Here is a 19,276-nt window from a genome sequence, read left to right on the forward strand (position 1 = left end):
CATCTCCTCAAGGGGGTAAATGGTTAAACTCCTCGCCTCGGCTGGTGCATTGCCGCGGCGCGGCGCGGCGCGGCAGGGGTTAAGGTGGGCGCCCGCGCCCCGAGCCCCGCGCCCGCCCGCCAGGATGAGCGCGCAGTCCGCCCGCTCGCTCGGCGCCGGCCCCGGAGAAAGTGGCGGTCAGTGATGGAGCTGCTGCCATGACAACCCCGGCGGTCGGGGCCCGCGCGCGTCGGGGCTGCTCCCGGGAGGAAGGCGGCGCGGAGGCCGGGGGCGGCCGCTGAGCGTGGCGTCCGCGCGGCTCCGGTGCCGGCTGCGCCTCGTCTTCCCTAGCCAGACAGCCAGCGAGCTAGGGGCCGCCGCGGTGCGCTCCGCCGGGCCGCTCCTGCCTCGGCCGCCGCCGCGGCGACTGCCTCCCCCGAGACTGGCCGAATCGCAGCGGCTGCAGAGCGCATTTCGGCTCGGAGGAAGTTGACCGAGGCGGCTGCCGCAGGATCACCGGGTCCGGATCGCACGAAGCCCGGCGGAGCCGCCTCCAGCGTGCCCCACTTTCCATCTTGGCTATTGTTACGGATTGTTTTTCTCCTGGCGATCCTTCCTTTGAAACTTACAAAGAAAGTGTTGGATTTCCCCTTGTTCGAACTGAGGAATTGCAGACCACCTCTGGGGAGCCGGATCTGACCCACCCCCTGTCCCCTTCTGGTACCAAAGTGCTTACTCCACTCCAAAGTGCCATGTCAGAACTGCTACCGGGAAGAAGGGGCTCTTGAGACGTGCCCACACCTTTGCACCTGCCTTGCGCTTCCCCTTTCTTGGCCGTCTTCCCCGGCCGAAGCAGCACCGAGGAAACACCCCGTGGATGTCCTCCGTGGAAATTGGTTATCCGAGGCCGGATTCAGGGGAGGAATATTAGACTTGGAGGAGTCTGCGTGCTTTTCTCCTCTCGCGCCTCTCGGTCGCTGCTAGTTCACTGCTCGGTCCCTGAGCTCGCTCCCTCACCCCACCCACTTCCTGTGCTCGCCCGGGGGGTGTGTGCCTTGCAGCTGCCGGAGTTCTGGGAAGTTGTGGCTGTCGAGGATGGGGGTCTGTGGGTACCTGTTCCTGCCCTGGAAGTGCCTCGTGGTCGTGTCTCTCAGGCTGCTGTTCCTTGTACCCACAGGAGTGCCCGTGCGCAGCGGAGATGCCACCTTCCCTAAAGCTATGGACAACGTGACGGTCCGGCAGGGGGAGAGCGCCACCCTCAGGTAGGGAGCTGTCTTTCTTCTATGAATTAACAATGATTTGTATGGGTTGTGGGGGGAGAGGGGCAGGGGTGCAGGTGTGAGCGCTGGCGCAGCTGGCACGGAGGTCGCTGGTTCCTTGGGCTGCACGATTCATGGATGGGAAACTGAGTGCTCTGCCCCGGGAACGTGGTGGTGTTAGGGAAACGCTCAGAGGTTGGGGAGATGAACTGTTTCTCCAAAATTGGCCTCCTTGGCTCAGGACTTGGTAAGCGTGAGGGGCGGCTAAGACAGGGAGTCACTGAGATTGAGGACAGTGGCATGGACGCTGTGTGTGCCCGAACCTGGTGGCCATGGTGACTGGGGACCTGGCTGGGGCTCAGCATGAACAGTCATCTCTGAAGTTAATGAGTCCCAAAGGACGAGTCTGGCTCCGTTTGAATGCCTTCACTCTGCCTGTGCCATGGGGTGTTGCCAGTGGGCTTCTGTATTCTGGCAGACCTGATGTTTTGTCCTGGGCTTGACTGTGTCTGGGCTTTCCTGGAGTGCCTTCATGCCATGAGCTGGTGGGCAGAAGGACATGCTTTTTCCTGTCGAAATATGGCTTTCTGAGATTGAAGTCCTGGAGATGAGTCTGATTTGTCCATGGAAAACATCATTTACTCTGGTTAGCTGTTCCCTCTTGTTTTTTTTTTTTTTTTTCCCCACTAAAATGGTGTGTGCAAAACTCATCTACTGAAAAGATAGGATATTTCAATGTTGAGTTGGGTCCTGATGGGTTTCTGGGGTTAAGGCTTACAGAAACTGAGGAGGAGAAGAATCTTGGCTATGTTTTGTGTAAGATGGGATGAGTCTATGTCCCTGATGACCCTGCCTACTGACTTGTTAACTCAATTTCCAGTGTCTAAGAAATGTATCACTCATGAGAGGGTAACAGAGAATTAGTGATGATAATGGGAAATCTTACTCTTTAGAGAGAGTCAGCATGAGGCAGAAGTTAAGAAGGTTCATATGAAGAATCATTTCTCTGCCTCTCTTTGATTTAATATTCTCTCTTACTTAAAGTTTTCCAAACTGGGCTACTGAGCTGACTCTAAGGCAACATGGCAATATTCCCATGCTTGCATTCAAAGATTCTTAGAAAGATAATCGTGGTGCTGGTGTCCATTGTTTTACCCCTGGTGACTGTTCTTTTAAAATTGCATTGTTTGTGGATGGTACGCTTAAGGAAATATCCACAGGATAGAAAATATCAAGAAGGGGGCTCTGGCAATACAGAGCTGACTTGTCAGGACATTGCCAAATGAAGTGTGTGATTTAAGGACATATGTAAGGCCTACAAACATCCCGTGCTCCATTGTCTTTGAAGAGCTAACCCCCAAAGCCCCAGTGAACTCCTAGTTACCCATTGGCTCAGAAAACCCACCTCTTCCACTAAGCCCTTCAATGACTACTTTGGACAAAGGTTAAATATCTAACTGCCTCCCACCCCAGAATTACTGTATCTGCTTTGTCAAGGGATGTCATGGAGCTCTAAAAATGTTGTGATTTCAGGCTGCCTAAAAGAGAAGTGCAAAAATGAAGCCTTAACACAATACGATGATGAATTTAGTGTTCTCTGGATGTTCCCTTTGTCCCTAACTCTTAGCTGCAAGGAGTGGTCTCAAAGAGATGAAATAGAGACAGTCTCACATGGAGAACATTTTAGAAACAGATGGGATGGTATTTTCAAGGAGAAGGTGGAAGGTAGTCAGCTCTGTGGAGATTTGGAGATAAAGAAATAGCAAAGGGGCCTTATAGACAATTGTCCCATATTGTAATGGGGATCATTTGAAGGGGGGTTGGATGAGCCAGGATCTGGTCTTCAGAAGGCATCTTCCTAGTCTCATGAGAATTAAGACTCTCTAGAGAGTGGCTGAATTTGGCAGATGCTGAGCCAGGGCATGGGCTTTAGTTAGGAACAGCTTCTACTTAAAATTGCATTATCATGGACTTCCCTTTCTCTCCATGCCTTTCTTGCTCACTCTGGGCTTCCCTGTCCCTGTCTCTTTCAAGTGCTAATGTTTCTTTGCATTTTCACATCTGCTCTGGTCTTATTTGGGTGTAGAAGGAGGAAGTGGAATATGATGGGGCTTCTTCTCTAGACCCAACACTGCTGTGACATAAAAAGACTCTCTTAGAACATCCCCTGCCATTCTGTGCCAGCCCCTGGGACGAAATGTCTAAGTGACATAAGGAGGAAGACACTTCCAGTGGTTGGAGCCTTATAGGGCAGGGATTAGAGGAGCTAGGATGTGACTGACACTGACCCACTGGCTAGGGCCTGATTTAGCATGTGAATCGGGCTGCAGGTGTATCAGATGACCTGCACAAAGGATGCTCACGTTCTGCAGGATAACCTTCATTCTTCCCAGGCTCTTATGCACTAGAACAAGCAAGGTCCGCCATGCTGAGGTGTTCTTTTGTGGAGTTGGAGCCTTTGAACCCTCAAACACAGTCTTTGTAATTTGGTGTGCAAACAAGCAAATAGGAATTTCAGAATGTATTTTGTTTGCATAAAATTTGCTAAATTTGCAAACCTGATTCTAGATTGTTGTAGTGCAGTGTCTCAGGGCTCTGGAATTTTATTTTTTTTTATTTTTATTTTTTGGAGTTTTTCTTTCTTTTTTGTGTATTTATGTGGATCTTTTCATTTTATTTCCCTCTTTACTTCCTTCCTTCCTTCCTTCCTTCCTTCCTTCCCCTCAATCTCTTTCTCTCTCCTTCTCTCTCTCTCTCTCTCTCTCTCTCTCTTTCTTTCTTCTTTTCTTTTTCAGCATGCAACTAAGCTACACAGAATACAACTAGGGAGGCCTGGAGCACCTCTGCTCTGCCCTGGAGAGCAACCCTGTCCACATTGCTGTGGGTGATGCTTGTAGTTTACTTCTCAACCAGCAGAGGACTTTTTGCTCTGATTTCATTTTATTCTTTGTTCTCGCCAGTTTTATTTTTTGAAGATGTCTTCCAGTCCCCAAAGAATGAATGCTTCAGCAGCAGATTCTAATGTGAGGAAACTTTTAAAAATGTTTTATTTCATCCAATTAGTGTTAACGGTCCTTGTGGAGGTATTGGGAAACCTTTCACCCGAGCCTGCCATTGACAGCCTGAAAAAAATCGCAAACAATTTGCTATCACCCACCCTTTCTGCCCTCCTGCTGATAATCTGTATGCATATATTTTTTTTAAAGGTGAGGTTATGCAGAACAGGATATACCATAATAATAGCATTAACAAAGGTTTAGGGAGCATTTGCTATGTGTCAGGGAGGAGTCTGTTTTTCATAGCATCTTCTCTGTCATCCAGCTTCATAACATTAACATTTAACCCTAATAGAGACCCTGTGATGTAGGTGCTATTATTATTCCCATTTTGCAGATGAGGAAATTGAGGCATGGAGAGTTTACATTGTTTGATTAAGTTGTACAGGTAGGAAGTGTTGAAGCCAGGTTATGAGGCAGTAGTAATAATAATGTTATTAAGATGAATAGTAGTGTCAATGATTGGTCAGTTACTGTATGTGTTAAATAGTTTGTATACATAGTAACATTTAATGTTTGAACAACTCCCTGAAATAGACTTAATTATCCCAACTTCATTGCTGTGGAAGCTAAGGCCCACAGAGGGAAATTTAGGTAATATCACACAAGTAGTTAAGTGGCAGAGCTGGAAGCTGACTCAGGACTCTACTCCCTCATTTTGGACACCACACTTTCCCCGCTGCATTCTGTGTTCTAATTCCTTGCTAGTACTCAGTGTCTCCTCTAGTCATTTTGGCTTAGACCCTTTCCTGCAATGATGTTGAACCTTCTATGTTCTTTCTCCTCATGCAATGGGGAACAGCTAGCTGTTGGAAAGCAGAGATCGTACCTTGTAATATCATGAGCACTGTGTACTCCCAAATGTTTATGGAACAGATAAAATGAATAGAAACTAAACAAAAACATCCTTCAGCCTGTATTCAACTTATTTCTTTACTGCATTTTTCCATCATTTTACTTTAAAATACAGCTGTGCTCAACCAACAAAGGTTTATTAAGTCGTTCTTACATGAAGGGTTCTGAACTGGGTTTTGGGGTATAAAAAAGCATGAGGCTTGGATGTCGTACTCCAGGGACTTAAGTCCAACTCAAAAGGCTGGGCTGTAGGCAAAGAGGTAACTTACAGGTGAGGCAGAGTGTGCCCATCAGGAAGTGGGTGATGTGTGTGCATGTGGTCAGAAAAGAGCATCCTGTTTCCATGTGGGGTGGGATTCTCTGTGGAAATGCTGAGGAAAAAATGAGGAGCAGGAGAGAGCTGAGGTTCTCAACTATGTGGATGTCATTAATTGGAGACCTTTTGGGGCACCTGGGTGGCTCAGTTGGTTGGGCGTCTGACTTTGGCTCAGGTCATGATCTCACAACTTGTGAGTTTGAGCTCTGCATTGGGCTCTGTGCTAACAGCTCAGAGCCTAGACCCTGCTTCAGATTCCGGATTCTGTGTCTCCCTCTCTCTGCCCCTCCCCTGCTCACACTCTGTCTCTCAAAAATGAATAAACATTAAAAAAATTAATTGGAGACCTTTCACTAAGTATCCACCTATCGTTTGGAAGTTCTGATGAATGTGTTTTGTGTTGTCATAGATTCCCCCAATAAGGTGACAAGTAGTATAGTGAATTATTTCACTGGGATCATCTGCAAAGTGAGTATCAAAAGCTAACTTGTACCTGTTGTTACATGTCTAGAGTGTAGGCTTTGCCACTGCACAACGTTGAGGTTTTGTTTTTTGCTTGTTTGTTTGTTTGTTTGTTTGTTTAGATGAGTTAAGAAGAAAAGATCTGAGAAATGTATGAGATTGAAGTTGGATTTTGCCATAGCAACTCCATGGAATAGCACAGAAGAATGTGTTTTTGATACTTGAGGAAACCCATAGAGTCCCCTTCTAAACATAGGAAGCTGTAGCCCTTTATTCATATCATGTGAAAAATTTAGCATTTCACTTGATAGCAGATGGATTATCTTTATCCCTTCAGCTACTCTATTGTCTCTTGAGGGCAAAATGATGACTTTCTCATGTTTATATCCCAGCATCCAGCACATGACTTAGCCTATCATTTTTGGTAATAAAGTCTGAATGTCTGTTCTGCTTGTCTTTCTGCTGTAGACATCCTGGCCTTTTCTCCACCTCATAAAGGTAGAAAACAAATTCTTGCTACAGAGCCCTTCTATTTGTGCTCATAACTGTTGGGGATACCTTACTCTAGATCTTTCCATGGACAGCTATTTATCATTTTGGTCTCAGCTCAGATGGAAACCCCTCACTAAAACCTTTCCTGACACCCAAGGTCAAAATAATCCCTACCACCTACACCAGTCTTACACTGGCATTTCATCTTGGATTTTTTTTCTTCAGATAAGTCATCCATATCTGAAGTTTTCTTATTCATATATTTGGTTATGTGTTTATGATTTGTCGTCCCCAAATGGACTTTAACTAGAGAATAGGTACCTTCTCTTATTCAGCACTGTGTACCCAAGGTCAGGCAAATAGAAGGCTCTCAGTAAATAGTTGTTGCGTGAACAAATGAAGGAAATCTGAGATCATTGCCTTCTTCTCCTTGCCCTTCTCTGTCCTTTTCCCTTAGTTGTCTTGTGTTGTTCTTGCCCTCGACATGTTACTGGCTCACTGTCATTTCTGACTAGTCTGCACAGATGTGTGACGTTGCCCTTGAGGAAGTTACAATTACAGATAAGTAATTGGGCTGGTGTCTTTCTGTCAGGGACACAGATGGGCCACATCATCTGTTGGTTATTTCATAGCTGCACCCATGACACTTGTCTTCTTTCTGCCAGGTCACTTCCCTATCCAGTCCTTTAGCCTTTGAAGAGGAGCTTCTCTCTGATGAGGTGTTTAAGCCCAGGTAGACCTCAAGGAGATTAGCATTTTCAAGATGAGGAGGGGCACCAAAATGTACCTTTCTGCCCATCCTTCTTTCTCTCTATTTGGAGTTTGCTAGCAATGGTTGTCTCGTGGTGTAACTATTGATCCATTCTTAATGAGTTAACTGGTTCAGAATAACAGTGCCACTCAGGAACCATGTGCTGTTCTGATTGTGTTGCCTCCTCCCAAGATCAACCACTGTGTGCTCACCTCCGGGGCTTGCCAGGGATCCAGCCGGTGGACTGTGGCTCAGAAGAGCATGGACAGATGGAGCTGTGGAGGGAGGCTCCTGGAAGCATACTCAGCCTTTTGAGGAGCCAAAGACTAAAATGGGAAAACGAAAAACCCAACAGAGCATGGGGCAGAAGGAGAAAGGTTTATGCCAGTTGTCATGGGAGCCTGGCAAGGGGCACCGAGGGACAGCCTGGTTCTCCAACATTCCTCACCTACAATCATAGGTGCTTTGCAGAAATGTTGCTTTTGTCTTTTGAGTTTGAAAGGATTGCAGAGATCTGTTTCAACCACCTGGTTTTACAGATAATGAGATAGTGATCATAAGTCTTGCACAAAGATGCCTTCCGGAAGGGTGAGGTGGAGGTGACATCAGCCCATGATTCCTCACTTAGCTGTGAGCCCTAGTATAGGGCTACCTGTGCCTGAAATAAGGCCGCCATTTCCTACTAAGTGCAAAAGTGTCACACTGACAGCATCATGACAGTCAGCAAGCATTTGTCACCATGCTTGGTTCTCACTGCTGGTTGTGTCTGGCACTGAAGTTTGTATTCTTAGCCTTCTCCACCTCTGATTTCATATAGGACAACTGTTTACTGTATCAGGCTCCATGCTAAGCACTCTACTAATTTAGTCCTCATAGCCTTACTTAATCCTCATAGCTGCTCTAGGAGATGGATGCGATTATTATTCTGATTTTACAGATCAAGAAACCAAAGCACAGAGAGAAAAGTGAGACATTTTCCAAGATCACACAGTCAGATGGTGGCTGAGCCTGGGGCTTAGAACAAGTTTTATCTGACTCTAAGCTGGTTCTCTTTTTGTACCACAGGGCTCTTCTCAATCTATCCCTTCTTTGCTTCATTGCCATGGTGTACTCCTTCTAGAAACCAGGTGAATTTGGCTTTTCCTCCTTGTCCTGAAGTGTAAGAATCTCCTTTCTTGAAGTATTTTAGGAATGGAGTATGGGAATGTTTAAGCTTTGATGGTGTGGAGACACAGAGAATGCCCAGCTGGCCTCTACAAGTCCCTTCTCATTAGACAACCCTAGAATCTCCATAGTTTTTTCAGAGTAAGTCTATTCCAGGTTCTTCCACCAACGTTTTGCTTCAGATCAGCAGTCTCGGACTCTCATAGAGAGTTAGCAAATCATCAGACATTGCCATGTATTACTCTGGCATGGGATATTGAACAAATCAAGGTAGAAACAAAATTCTATGAGGATCCCACAAGCCAGTGTATCTGGCTGTTCTGGCAGTGGGAAGCAGAGTGGGTGAAACTTTGACCTACACACTTTCTTCTTAGTTTTTCTAGAAGTAGGACCATTGGCATCTCTCAACATGGGAGAATCTTGAAAACAATTATAATTAATGTTAATAGTGTATTTATTCTCTTAGGTTCAGAGTTTCCACTGACAGGTAAAAATAACATTATCCTTGTATTATTTGACGTTACTTTTCTTCCTTGGGATAAGGTTGATGGGTTCCCACTATGTGTAATAGATTACTGATAATAAATAAACAATACAATTAACTTCATATAGATGGTCAATTAGTACTACATTTAGGAACTTAAGAATTACTTGGGTTTAGGACACAATTTCCAAATTGCATGTGAGCAATGATGAGGAGGAGAAAATAAGAATGTTTTATGGGAGCACAATTGATAGTGGCAAAGGTCTCCAACAAACAAGACCATACTAACTCATATTCTAGTGGAAGTGGTATGCTAGAAAGAAAACAGATTAGGAGATAGGATTCTGCTCACCCTGACTCAAGCACTGTGTCTGTGAGCTGTCAGGCAAAAGCTTTTAATCTGTCAGTATAAAAAGGACAGTTATTGCCTACCTCAAAGGGTTATTTTTGGTTAAAAAGGAAATACACACAAAGTTTAGTGTATAATTATTACTCTCTTTCTCTCCATATGTATATACATATTCACACACACACACACACACACACACACACATATATATATATATATATATATATATATAAAATATTGACACATTTGGCAATTTTCATTATAAACTATGGCAGTTTAAACACCCATAGCTACCCTTTGATTGATACACCATGTAATGCTTCTGGAATTTCTAGAATGATAGGAATGCCTCTCTACCCACCCGTAATTATACTTTGGTGTTTTCTCTACACATTTGTTTAGATCCTAGGACTCTTCTTCAGTTCAAATAATTTCTTGCACTGTTTTATTTCTGACAGGGAGTGAGAAGAAAGGTATTTCTTTATTTTTCATAACAAGATTGTTGCATAGCAAGTTGTGACAGTTCATGGCTCTGAAGATGAATTTCCTACCAGAAAAAGCCATACAGAAAGCTCTGTAGAGGCAGGTTCTCTGAAACAAATAGTGGGGTCAGGAGTTCATGTGCAGATTTAGGATTGGTAGACTTTTTTCCTTGGGAGACTGATTTTTCTGTGATAATTCCACTGGAGTCAACAGACAAATAGAGGTAGGGATGCCCTAGCTTGGGCCAGGGTGGGGAGGGGGTTAAGCCCTTCTAGCTTTAATGTTCTCTGATTGTAATTTTTCCATTCATTCGCATCTCCTGTGCAGTCAGAGGCCAGCTCAGGACTTGCACAGTAATAGGGAAAATTGAGAAGGAAGTCTTTCTGCATTTGGTAATTTTTCTTCTGTCCAAGTCTGGGGCAAGACCCTTGCACCTGGCATTAGAAATTGACTGCAGAAATCACCAATGGAACCACAAAAACAGTCCTTTTCACTTCAAACGTATGCCATTGAGCTAAAATTAATTGAAGTTATAGATAGAAGTCTCACCCTTTCTGCATCTGGCTTTCTCAAATCTCATTGATCACGTGGCTTGGTTTTTTGTGCTTATTTGGGCGTATTTGGCCAACTTGCCCTCTTCTCAGTGTGAGATGCTTTGGCTCAGAAAGCTTTTGAGATTTAGATTTGTCTTATAAAATGAACATATGAATTAATCTTACAATCTTGCTGATGGATTTTTTTTAAATAACAGAATTTTTAATGAAAAAAGCATCAACCATTAGACTGATGGAAAGTGACAAAACTGAAATCAACAGGCAGATAAAGCTTTGTTGGCCACATGTTGGCAAAGGAAGATATGTTTGTGTAAAAATAATTTCTTGGTCTTCTCTGGCTTTCAAACAGGCTCTAATGGAGAGGATGAGTGGAAAAGTGCACTCACACTCAGAATAAGCATCTTTGGACAAATTTACTTGTCAGGAAAGCTCAATCCATAATAATTATAAACAATCAGAAGCAATGAGGAAGAAAATAAGATAGAGAATACGTGCAAATTCTCTTTAATTTGGTACAGTTATTATACATAAAAACTGGAAAGGGTAATACTGTGGTGTGGGTTGAATTGTGCTCCCTACCAAAAGAATAAAGAAAAAAAAAAGAAAACAAAAGATATGTTGAAGTCCTGACATCCAGTACCTCATAAAGTGACCTTACCTGGAAATAAGGCCATTGTAGATGTAATCGATGAACTTAAGATGGGATCATGCTGGAATAGGTGAGCCCCTAATCTAAGACAGCTGGTGTCTTCATAAGAAGATGAACATAGGGAAACACAGAGGACACACTGGGAGAATGCCATGTGATGATGAAGGCAAAGGTTGGAATCATACAGCTGCAAGTCAAGAAATGCCAGAGATCGCCAAAGAACCACCAGAAGGAAAAGGCAAGGAAGGATTCTATCCTACAGGTTTCATAGGGAGCATGTCCCTGTCATCACCTTAATTTCATACTTCAGGTCCCTTGAACTGTGAGACAATAAATTTCTTTTGTTTTAAGACATCCAGTTTGTAATGCTTTGTTATAGCAGCCCCAGGAAATGAATACACTAGGAGAAAGAAATTACAAAGGAAGAGTTCTCTTAAATAATCACCACCATATAAAGGACCACTGAAAAGCTAGGTTAGACCACGCCATCACCCACTGTAACACAAGCCACTGCAGTCCATAGAGGAGCAGTCAGAGCCCTGAATGTTCTTGGCATGGCAGTTCCTATCCTAGTCATGACCCCCCAAGCTCTCCATTACAAATATCTAGGAAGCTGATCTGGAGTATAACTATACTCAGAGCTCATTACCCTCTTTTTTCCTAAGAGACCATCAGGACAAGATCTGTAGTTCCCACTCCTCAGTTATCTCAGTCACCTCAGAAGTCAAAGCCCACTCCTCCACCTAGGTCATGTATCATCGTCTAGATTTTTCTTATTACCATATGGTCTTGTACTTCCAATGATCTGAACCAACTGCAGACTTCCCTCTAATCCTCCAAACCTTCCTATTTACTGTCTTACAGCTTCATAATCCATCACCAGCAAAATCCCTATGTTTCCAGTCTTTTCCCTGAATTTTCTCTTTTTCCTGAGTTGTTTCCATTCCTAGAGTCATGTCAAAAGAGACTGTTTTTTTTTTTTTTTTCCTATGTACTGCTTACCATGAGCCCTAAAAGTTGGATAGATATCCTCCTTGCTACTCATTGTGACTTCTGTGCATTCTTTTTCTGGCTTTCTCAGAATCCCTAATCATGTCAGCATGTGGGCTGTGAGGTTGCATTACCCACAGCCATTCTTGCTGCAGCCTTCTGCTCTTCCCTGACCAGTCAGTCTCTCCTGCTGGAGTTCCAGATCATATATCCTAGTGTTAATCCACGGGTCCACTTTTATGGCTCAGATATTTCAAACTCAATGCCTCCAGCCAGAGCTCTTGATGCCAGATGCATTTAACCCACCACCAGCCACCAACTTGATCTTCCATCCCTGTCTGCCCCAAGCCCTGATTTTAGGAATGAAAGCCACCATTCATTCAACCACTCAGGCCCAAGACCCAATAAATATGTATTTTTTTCTTTCTCTCTTATGCTTCATCTAATCTATCAATACATCCTATTTGTCTTTACTTTTAAGATATATCTTGAATCAGACCACTTTAACCATCTCTAACACTATCTTTTTAGCCAAAATCACCACCAACTCTCACCTGGATTATTCCAGTAGCATCTCATCTGGTCTTCCTGCACCGCTTCTGCTCTACCAGAGACCATTCTCCACCTCATGGCTCAAGTTTAAGAACATTGTTCAAATCATACCACTCTCTGTTCAAAACCCCGTGGTGACTTCCAGTAATATTTAGGTTGAAATACAAACACTTCAATGGTATAAAAAAATGTTTTATTGCCAGTGCCTAGGTAGCTTACTTGGTTAAGTGTCAGACTCTTGATTTCACCTTGGGTCATGATCTCACTGTCTGTGAGTGTGAGCTCCACGTTGGCCTCTGCACTGGCAATGCAGAAACTGCTTGGGATTCTCTGTCTCCCCTCTCTGTGCCACTCCCCCTTCTTGCATGCTCTGTGTCTCTCAAAAGTAAATAAATAAACTTAAAAAAGAAACAACAACTCTTTATTGCCTGTTGCCTGCCTACCCCTCAGAATTTCCCTCTATCACCTCTGCTCCACTCACAAGGATGCAGTTCACTGAACTTCTCCATTGTTCCTTGAACCCACCAGGTCCATTCTTGCCTGTGGAAATGCTCTTTCTTCTGCCAGGACCCACCACAATGTTGTATGGCAGGATATTCATGACATTCGTGTGTCTGCCCAAATACCCCATCCTCAAAGAAGACTTTCCAGACCTTGCTGTTTGAGATAACCATACTCCAGCCCCCACTCTCCTGTGTTTCCCTATCTAGGTTTAATTTTCTTTATCACCCTTAACACTCAGAAAATTCTGTTATTTATTCATCTATTATTTATTTATGGCCTCTTCCACTAAAACTAGGGCCCCTAAGGCGACTGACTTTATTGCTCTCATTTATAGTGGCTAAATTATGGTCTGGAACATGGCATATATTAAGAAATAGTTGTGGAGTGAATGAAAACTTGATTAGGAATAATAGTAAGCTGCTAACAGTGAAAATTATTTATCTTTTATCAGAAAGAGGGGACTTACGTATATATCTGAATTGGCAGAAGTTTGGGTGTTCCTAAACAGAGCTCAAAAGGAGTGCGTGTGATCTAGCCTTGGTTTTGTCTTCCAGGGCATTGAGTGGGATGGGAAGTTGATGGGGAAGTGTGTCAGGGTATTGTGACACACTTCATAAAATCTACATGGACAGAGGCTAAAGGACCTTTAAATTTCCACTTTCACAGGAGGTTTTATAGAAAATCTAATAAACACTTGAAAATAAGGACTAGTTTCTGGTTCGAGTCTGATCACTGTGGTGGGCGGGGGAGGGGGTAGGAAATAGCACTTAGAAATCAGGCTATGTGCCTCACTTCTAACATATTATTCCATGTATATTATGTCCCCTATGTTTCTTTTAAAACTATTTATTAAGGGAATTCTACCTTAAGGCTACCAAGCATGATGATTGAGTAGAGGGTCTGGAGCCAGGCACCTCCCTGGGTTCAAATCTTGGCTTTGCTACCTCCCTGTTGTGTGACCTTTGGCACATTGATTAACCTCACTGGGCGTCAGTTTTGTGGTTGTTTGATAATAGAAGTGAACCAGGAGGGAAATAGGGAGTATTTAAGAACAGTGCCTGGCACTCAGTAAGTGTTAGCTTCATATGGAGGGGGAAGGACAGAGCATGAAATGCATCTGCTGTGGGCAAATAGTATTCCTTTGAATCGAGTGACCCCAGGTGCCCCGGTGGAGGCCGATGTTCCTGCAAGTCCTGCACCTCTGTGGTGGGCTGATTTTGAAGAATTTCAGCAAAGGTCATTGTTTTTGGAAGGTGAATAGTGGTTGTGGGCTGGAGTGACCCGAGTCTCAGGCCTAGCTCTGTCACAACTCACCATGGGATGCTGCTAAGAAAATTAGTGTTTCCCTGTTTCCCAGTTTCCCTGCGTCTGAAATGAGAAGGCAGGGCCTGACCCTACTGCTCTGTTCAGTTCTTTACATTTGAGGAAGAGATTGTTAGCTGTTCAAAAATATATAGGTTGTTTATCTTCTTCCCTGGACACAAAGCTTGACTCTCATTTCTCAGGCTCTTTTGAATTCAGGTGTGGCCACGTGACTGAGTTCTACCCAGAGGAATGTGAGCAAAGTTACGTGCGGATTGGCCCATAAAAATCTCCCATATGAAATACTTCATGCTGTTTCTCTTTACGCCATCTGGATGTTGATGTCCAAAATTACCTTGGAAACCCATGTCCTATTGGGCAGATGCTCCATTATCAGCCAAGTCATTGAATGTCTCCACAGAGCAGGGCTTCCACACCCACCCCACCAGCTGACCCAGAACCTCATTTGTTAGATTATCACATGAAGGAAAATTACACTTCCATTGTGATAGGCTTCTGGGATTTTTGAGTTCATTTGTTATAGTACCTAGCATTACAAGATATAATTCCACAAAACTATTATAATTCCTATTTTCTGGTATCAGTTGCATAGAAATATACAGAGTTCTTAAAAAAGTCCAAACTTAAGCACTTATTAAAATTTCTTGGCAAGCTTTTTGGTGATTTTTACATGTGGCTGAAAGTGGGAACCATGGCCTTTTCAAACTGAAGCCTCAAATGTTTGATTTTCATTTGCTTGACTCTTTACATCTCTGAAGCAAGTAAAATGTCTGCTTTACAGAATATGTGAAAACCAGTGACAAAGAAAAGTTTTACCTTGAAGTAAATTAGCACATGTCTATAATGGATACGACTGGAGACATACCGTAATTAGTGAAAATACTTCTTAGATGACAAATTGCTCATTAATGGCTGGAGGTTTCTTACTTAGTGTAACCTTTTGTGCTAGAGATATTCCAACACTCAGTGTTTTAATTGACACACAGTAAAGAGACAGATGGGATGATTCAGAAGCTTTTTCTTAAAAATGTTGAAGAAGAGAGAAAACCACTGTCAGAGGTTACCTTTTAGAAGTGTGACCAGGTGGTGGGGTAGTCACTTGTGCATTTGAGTAAGGGGGGAAGAGAGGTCAGAAAGGGAAGGAGGAGGGCAGTTGTGGTAGGAGATCTGCAAGGAAAAGAGGCAATGAAGACACCTAGAGATTTAAGGTGGTTCTATTACAAGATTTTGCATTTCAGGGGTCAGGAGTCTTGTCTTATGTTCATTGCTATCTCCAAATGACTCACAACACCTGGCACATAATAGGAGCTTAATGCATTGTTGGCGAATAAACGGATGAACTTCCTTATGTCACTTCAACACTACTTCCTCTGTATCTTGTACATGCCAGGCGTTGTACTAGGTACTGAGTTTCTTTTTCACAGAATGATTTTAAGTGAAGGGAGACTGGGGCTGCAGCTTGTATGAAATGTAAAAAAGAGTGTCCTCTTCCAGCATACAACTTAAACAGACCAGTTATAAATAGGTGCCCTTCCTCCAGTCTGACAACTCAGTCCCTAGGCCTCTTGGTGGGATAGACAGAGATGTGAATTTTTAACTCCCTCCATCCAGCATTCTTGAGCAGCACACAGCCTGTGCAACTGTACTTGGCAGGTCCAGTTTTTACTAAATAACTAAGTAGACAAACAGTACTTTGTGTATTGGAAAGCACTATGCCAGAATTTAAAATATGGGTAATGGACAGTACCTTGGGGTGCAGGGAGAGTGGTGTTTGCAGGGTGGTCAGGAGCATGGTATGATCCCTGTAGGAATCAGCAGGAAAAACATTCTGGGCAGAGAAATCAGCAAGTTTCATGACCAGTTGAAAAATGAGCAGTACTAAAAGGAGGCAGTCTCAAAACTGAAGATGGTGTAATGAGTAACAAAAAACCCAAAAACCAAAAACCAAAAAAACAAACAAAAAATCCCACAAAAAACAAAAACAAAAACAAAACAAAACAAAGCAAAAAAACATTTGGGGCCTTGAGTGTCTGCAAGCTGTAGTATAACATCCAAATTAAGGAGCAAATGTTGATAGCAGCACAGATTTTAGGAGATTAGAAATAAATAAAAATCCCACATAAACAAAGACAACACCTGTGTTGATTTTCTTTGCTGTGTATAGTTTCCATGTGGATACTGTCTGGGTTGTTACAGCTCTGTGGTTCTGTGGCAGCCAATATTTGGTGCCTCGCCCCCCCCTCACACACATCTAGCCATATGGGTCTAGTGTTTTCTAACTGAAATATCATCCTTCTTTGGTCCATTATGCTTTGTCATTGCCATTTATCACATCTGAAAATTATAAACATTGAAAATCTGCATAATATCCAATTTGACGTTTTACCTGTTGCCATTTCCAGGATATTACATTGTGAAATTAAGCCGGCATTTTATGATCCTGTGTGGATGTGTGTGTATGTATAAGCAGACACATATTTGGAATTAATGGACTCATAGAAATCAGAGATGGATTAGACCTAATGAGCTGTTCAGAAGAATTATTTAGCGCATATTTCATATCTCTATTCAGTAATCAAACCTACACACTGCGTATGCTAAGAAGGTGAGGTTTTTACATTTTTTTTTCAGTCCTTGGATCATCTCCATTTCTGCCTGAAAATTTAGCGTTGCACCCCTAGAGCATTTTGCACCAACTTTATTAAGCATTCGGTTTGACATTTCCCTACCCTTAGGGTTATCTTTGGTATTGAAAAAATAGTTGCTTTGCTTGTTACCATTAATGTATCATTAGTAATTGGTGCCGGGTTCCCAGGATCCCACCAGGATGCTGGGCAGCTCAGAGCAGGTGGTGGGAGTCATCAGAGACTCAGTCCTGCCCCTTCCCCAGGCCCTTTCCAGTCTCTGGGAGAGACAAGCCTGACTTTGAGCGTGTACTGAGTGGAAGACTTGGAGAGTTAGCCTAGATGAGAGGCTATATTCGAATTTTTATACAGAGCAAATGATTTCCCTGCTGCCTTCTGTTTTCATTGAAACTGTGCTAGAGCTGGTGACCTTCCTGCTGAATGAGCACTGGCTCTTGGTTATCGCCCACTCTGGTTTATATTAGCCCTTCAAGCCTTAATTTCCAGCAGGCCTTCAAAATTCCATTCACAACAAGGTTTTCTCTACGAACTAAAAGGGGAAATGAAAGGTGAGATGTTTGAGAGTGTGGAAGTTTAACCAGAGAAGGACTGCATTTTTGAAGCTGTAACAGAGACATGAAATTATGGGAATTTAAAGGAAACCTCGGGGGTGGGTTGACACATTGTCAGCTTCCCACAGGCAGATGCCTAGCTTCTAAATGTTCCTTATAGCTTATTTAAATATAATATATATTTTATATATATATATATTTTTAATATATTTAATATTTAATATTATATATATATATATATACACACTCAACTCTTGTTGGTCTACATAAAACATGCTAATTGAGAATTATTCTGTAGTGGGAATAAAGAGACTCTGGAGTTAGAACCTCATTTGTTAAATTATTAACCTCTCTGAGGCTTTATTTTCTTATCTGTGAAATGGGGCTAAATAACACCTTAATGCCTACCTGACAGAGTTGTTGGAAGAAACAACAAAGCATAGCATCATTAGCAGTGTTTAATACAAACCTTTGTGCGGGTCATCTCATTCATCATCATAGTTATTTATGATAATTGTGTAAGATAACTTGTAAGATCTCAGCTATTGTGCCTGGTGTATATTAAGCATTAAACATGTTATATTCTTTCATAGTACATTAAATTAGGAATAAGAAAAAAAAAGGTTAACACTATTTATCATGGATGGAAGATTGATGGAAGACAGGCCGTCACATCCATGCTGTGACTCTTGCCTGGATTTCCAGACACAGACCTCTCCTGTTACTCTCGTCTGTGTTTTGTCCTACTACAAAGGTACCCTTAAGGTGCTCCAGCATATATTCTCTGTGGCTCACTTAGCCTGGTTGGTTTTTCCACACCCTTCTCCCCTATTCCTTGTTTCTCCCCTCTCTCCCAGGCCCAAGTCTGGTGGAAAGCCTGCAAACAGCATAATCACACCCTTGATCTTCAATTGGAACAAACCTCTTATTCACCCAGATTCCCATAGTTTGTTTATGATCTTGTGTCGTTTGCTCAAAAAAATAATTATTCAACACCTGATAACAATGTCAGATAGTGATGCACACTCCCTAGAAGAAAGCAAGCAGGTAAGGGAAGGGCGACATTAGCACCTACTAATTTTAAGGTTTTTTTTTTTTAATTTATTTTTATTTATTTTGAGAGAGAGGGGGGCAGAGAGAATCCCTAGCAGGCTGCACACTGTCAGCACAGAGCCCCATGCAGGGCTCAAACTCACGAATTGAGATCATGACCTGAGCCGAAGGCTTAACCAACTAGCCACCCAGGCACCTGGAATAAGTAGGTGCTAATTTTAGACACTCCCCACACTGGTTGGGGGAGGTCTTTCAAAGGTGGGGCTTTTGAATGAAATATGATGAAGTGAGGAAGTCAGTGTGTGTGCACATTTGGGGAAAGATGTAGCAGGGAGAAACACGGCAAATACAGAGGTGCAGAGGTGGAAACATCTTGGCTTGCCCAGACTGTGGAGAGGAGGGCAGAGCCAAGGCCAGGCCACTTGGCTGCAGTGACCATAGTGACCCCTTTGGATTTTATTCTTAGAGCTATGGAAGCTACTAGAACAGTTTGATCATTTTTGGGTGCTATGTATTATTTTTTCATTTTTCTGCACTTTGCTATTATTTTCATGCCCTACCCTTGTTTAATTTTAAGTTTCTTGAAAGCAAAGACCATGTTTAATTTGTATCTGTGTATCACTGATTGGACAGAGCCAAATCCGACTAAATGAACCTCCTCTGAGCTCCCACAGTGACCTGAACCACCCCATCTAATCAGCACTTACCATAATTATGGAAAAGCTCTTTTTCTGTATGTCTTTGGTTAGGCTCACACTGGTTCACCAAGAATGAAGCCACTTCCAACTGTTACATTGTGAGGATT

At 43.0% G+C, this 19,276-nt stretch overlaps 1 protein-coding gene across 3 annotated transcripts in view; it reads left to right on the top strand.

The window, feature by feature from the left end:
* Positions 1-460: 460 nt before the first annotated feature.
* NTM (neurotrimin) overlaps positions 461-19,276 on the top strand; it is a 398,678-nt gene continuing 379,862 nt past the window's right edge. For 2 of the 3 annotated variants that reach the window (XM_042906266.1, XM_042906267.1), the window contains exon 1: positions 462-1,241. In XM_042906266.1, the coding sequence (XP_042762200.1) occupies positions 1,075-1,241 (167 nt within the window). In that variant the 5' untranslated portion in view covers positions 462-1,074. Of the gene's footprint in view, positions 1,242-19,276 lie in introns of all 3 variants that reach the window. The other variant, XM_042906265.1, reaches the window with a different exon arrangement.

Source organism: Panthera leo, chromosome D1, assembly GCF_018350215.1.
Source record: "Panthera leo isolate Ple1 chromosome D1, P.leo_Ple1_pat1.1, whole genome shotgun sequence".
In the NCBI taxonomy this organism is placed as follows: domain Eukaryota; kingdom Metazoa; phylum Chordata; class Mammalia; order Carnivora; family Felidae; genus Panthera; species Panthera leo.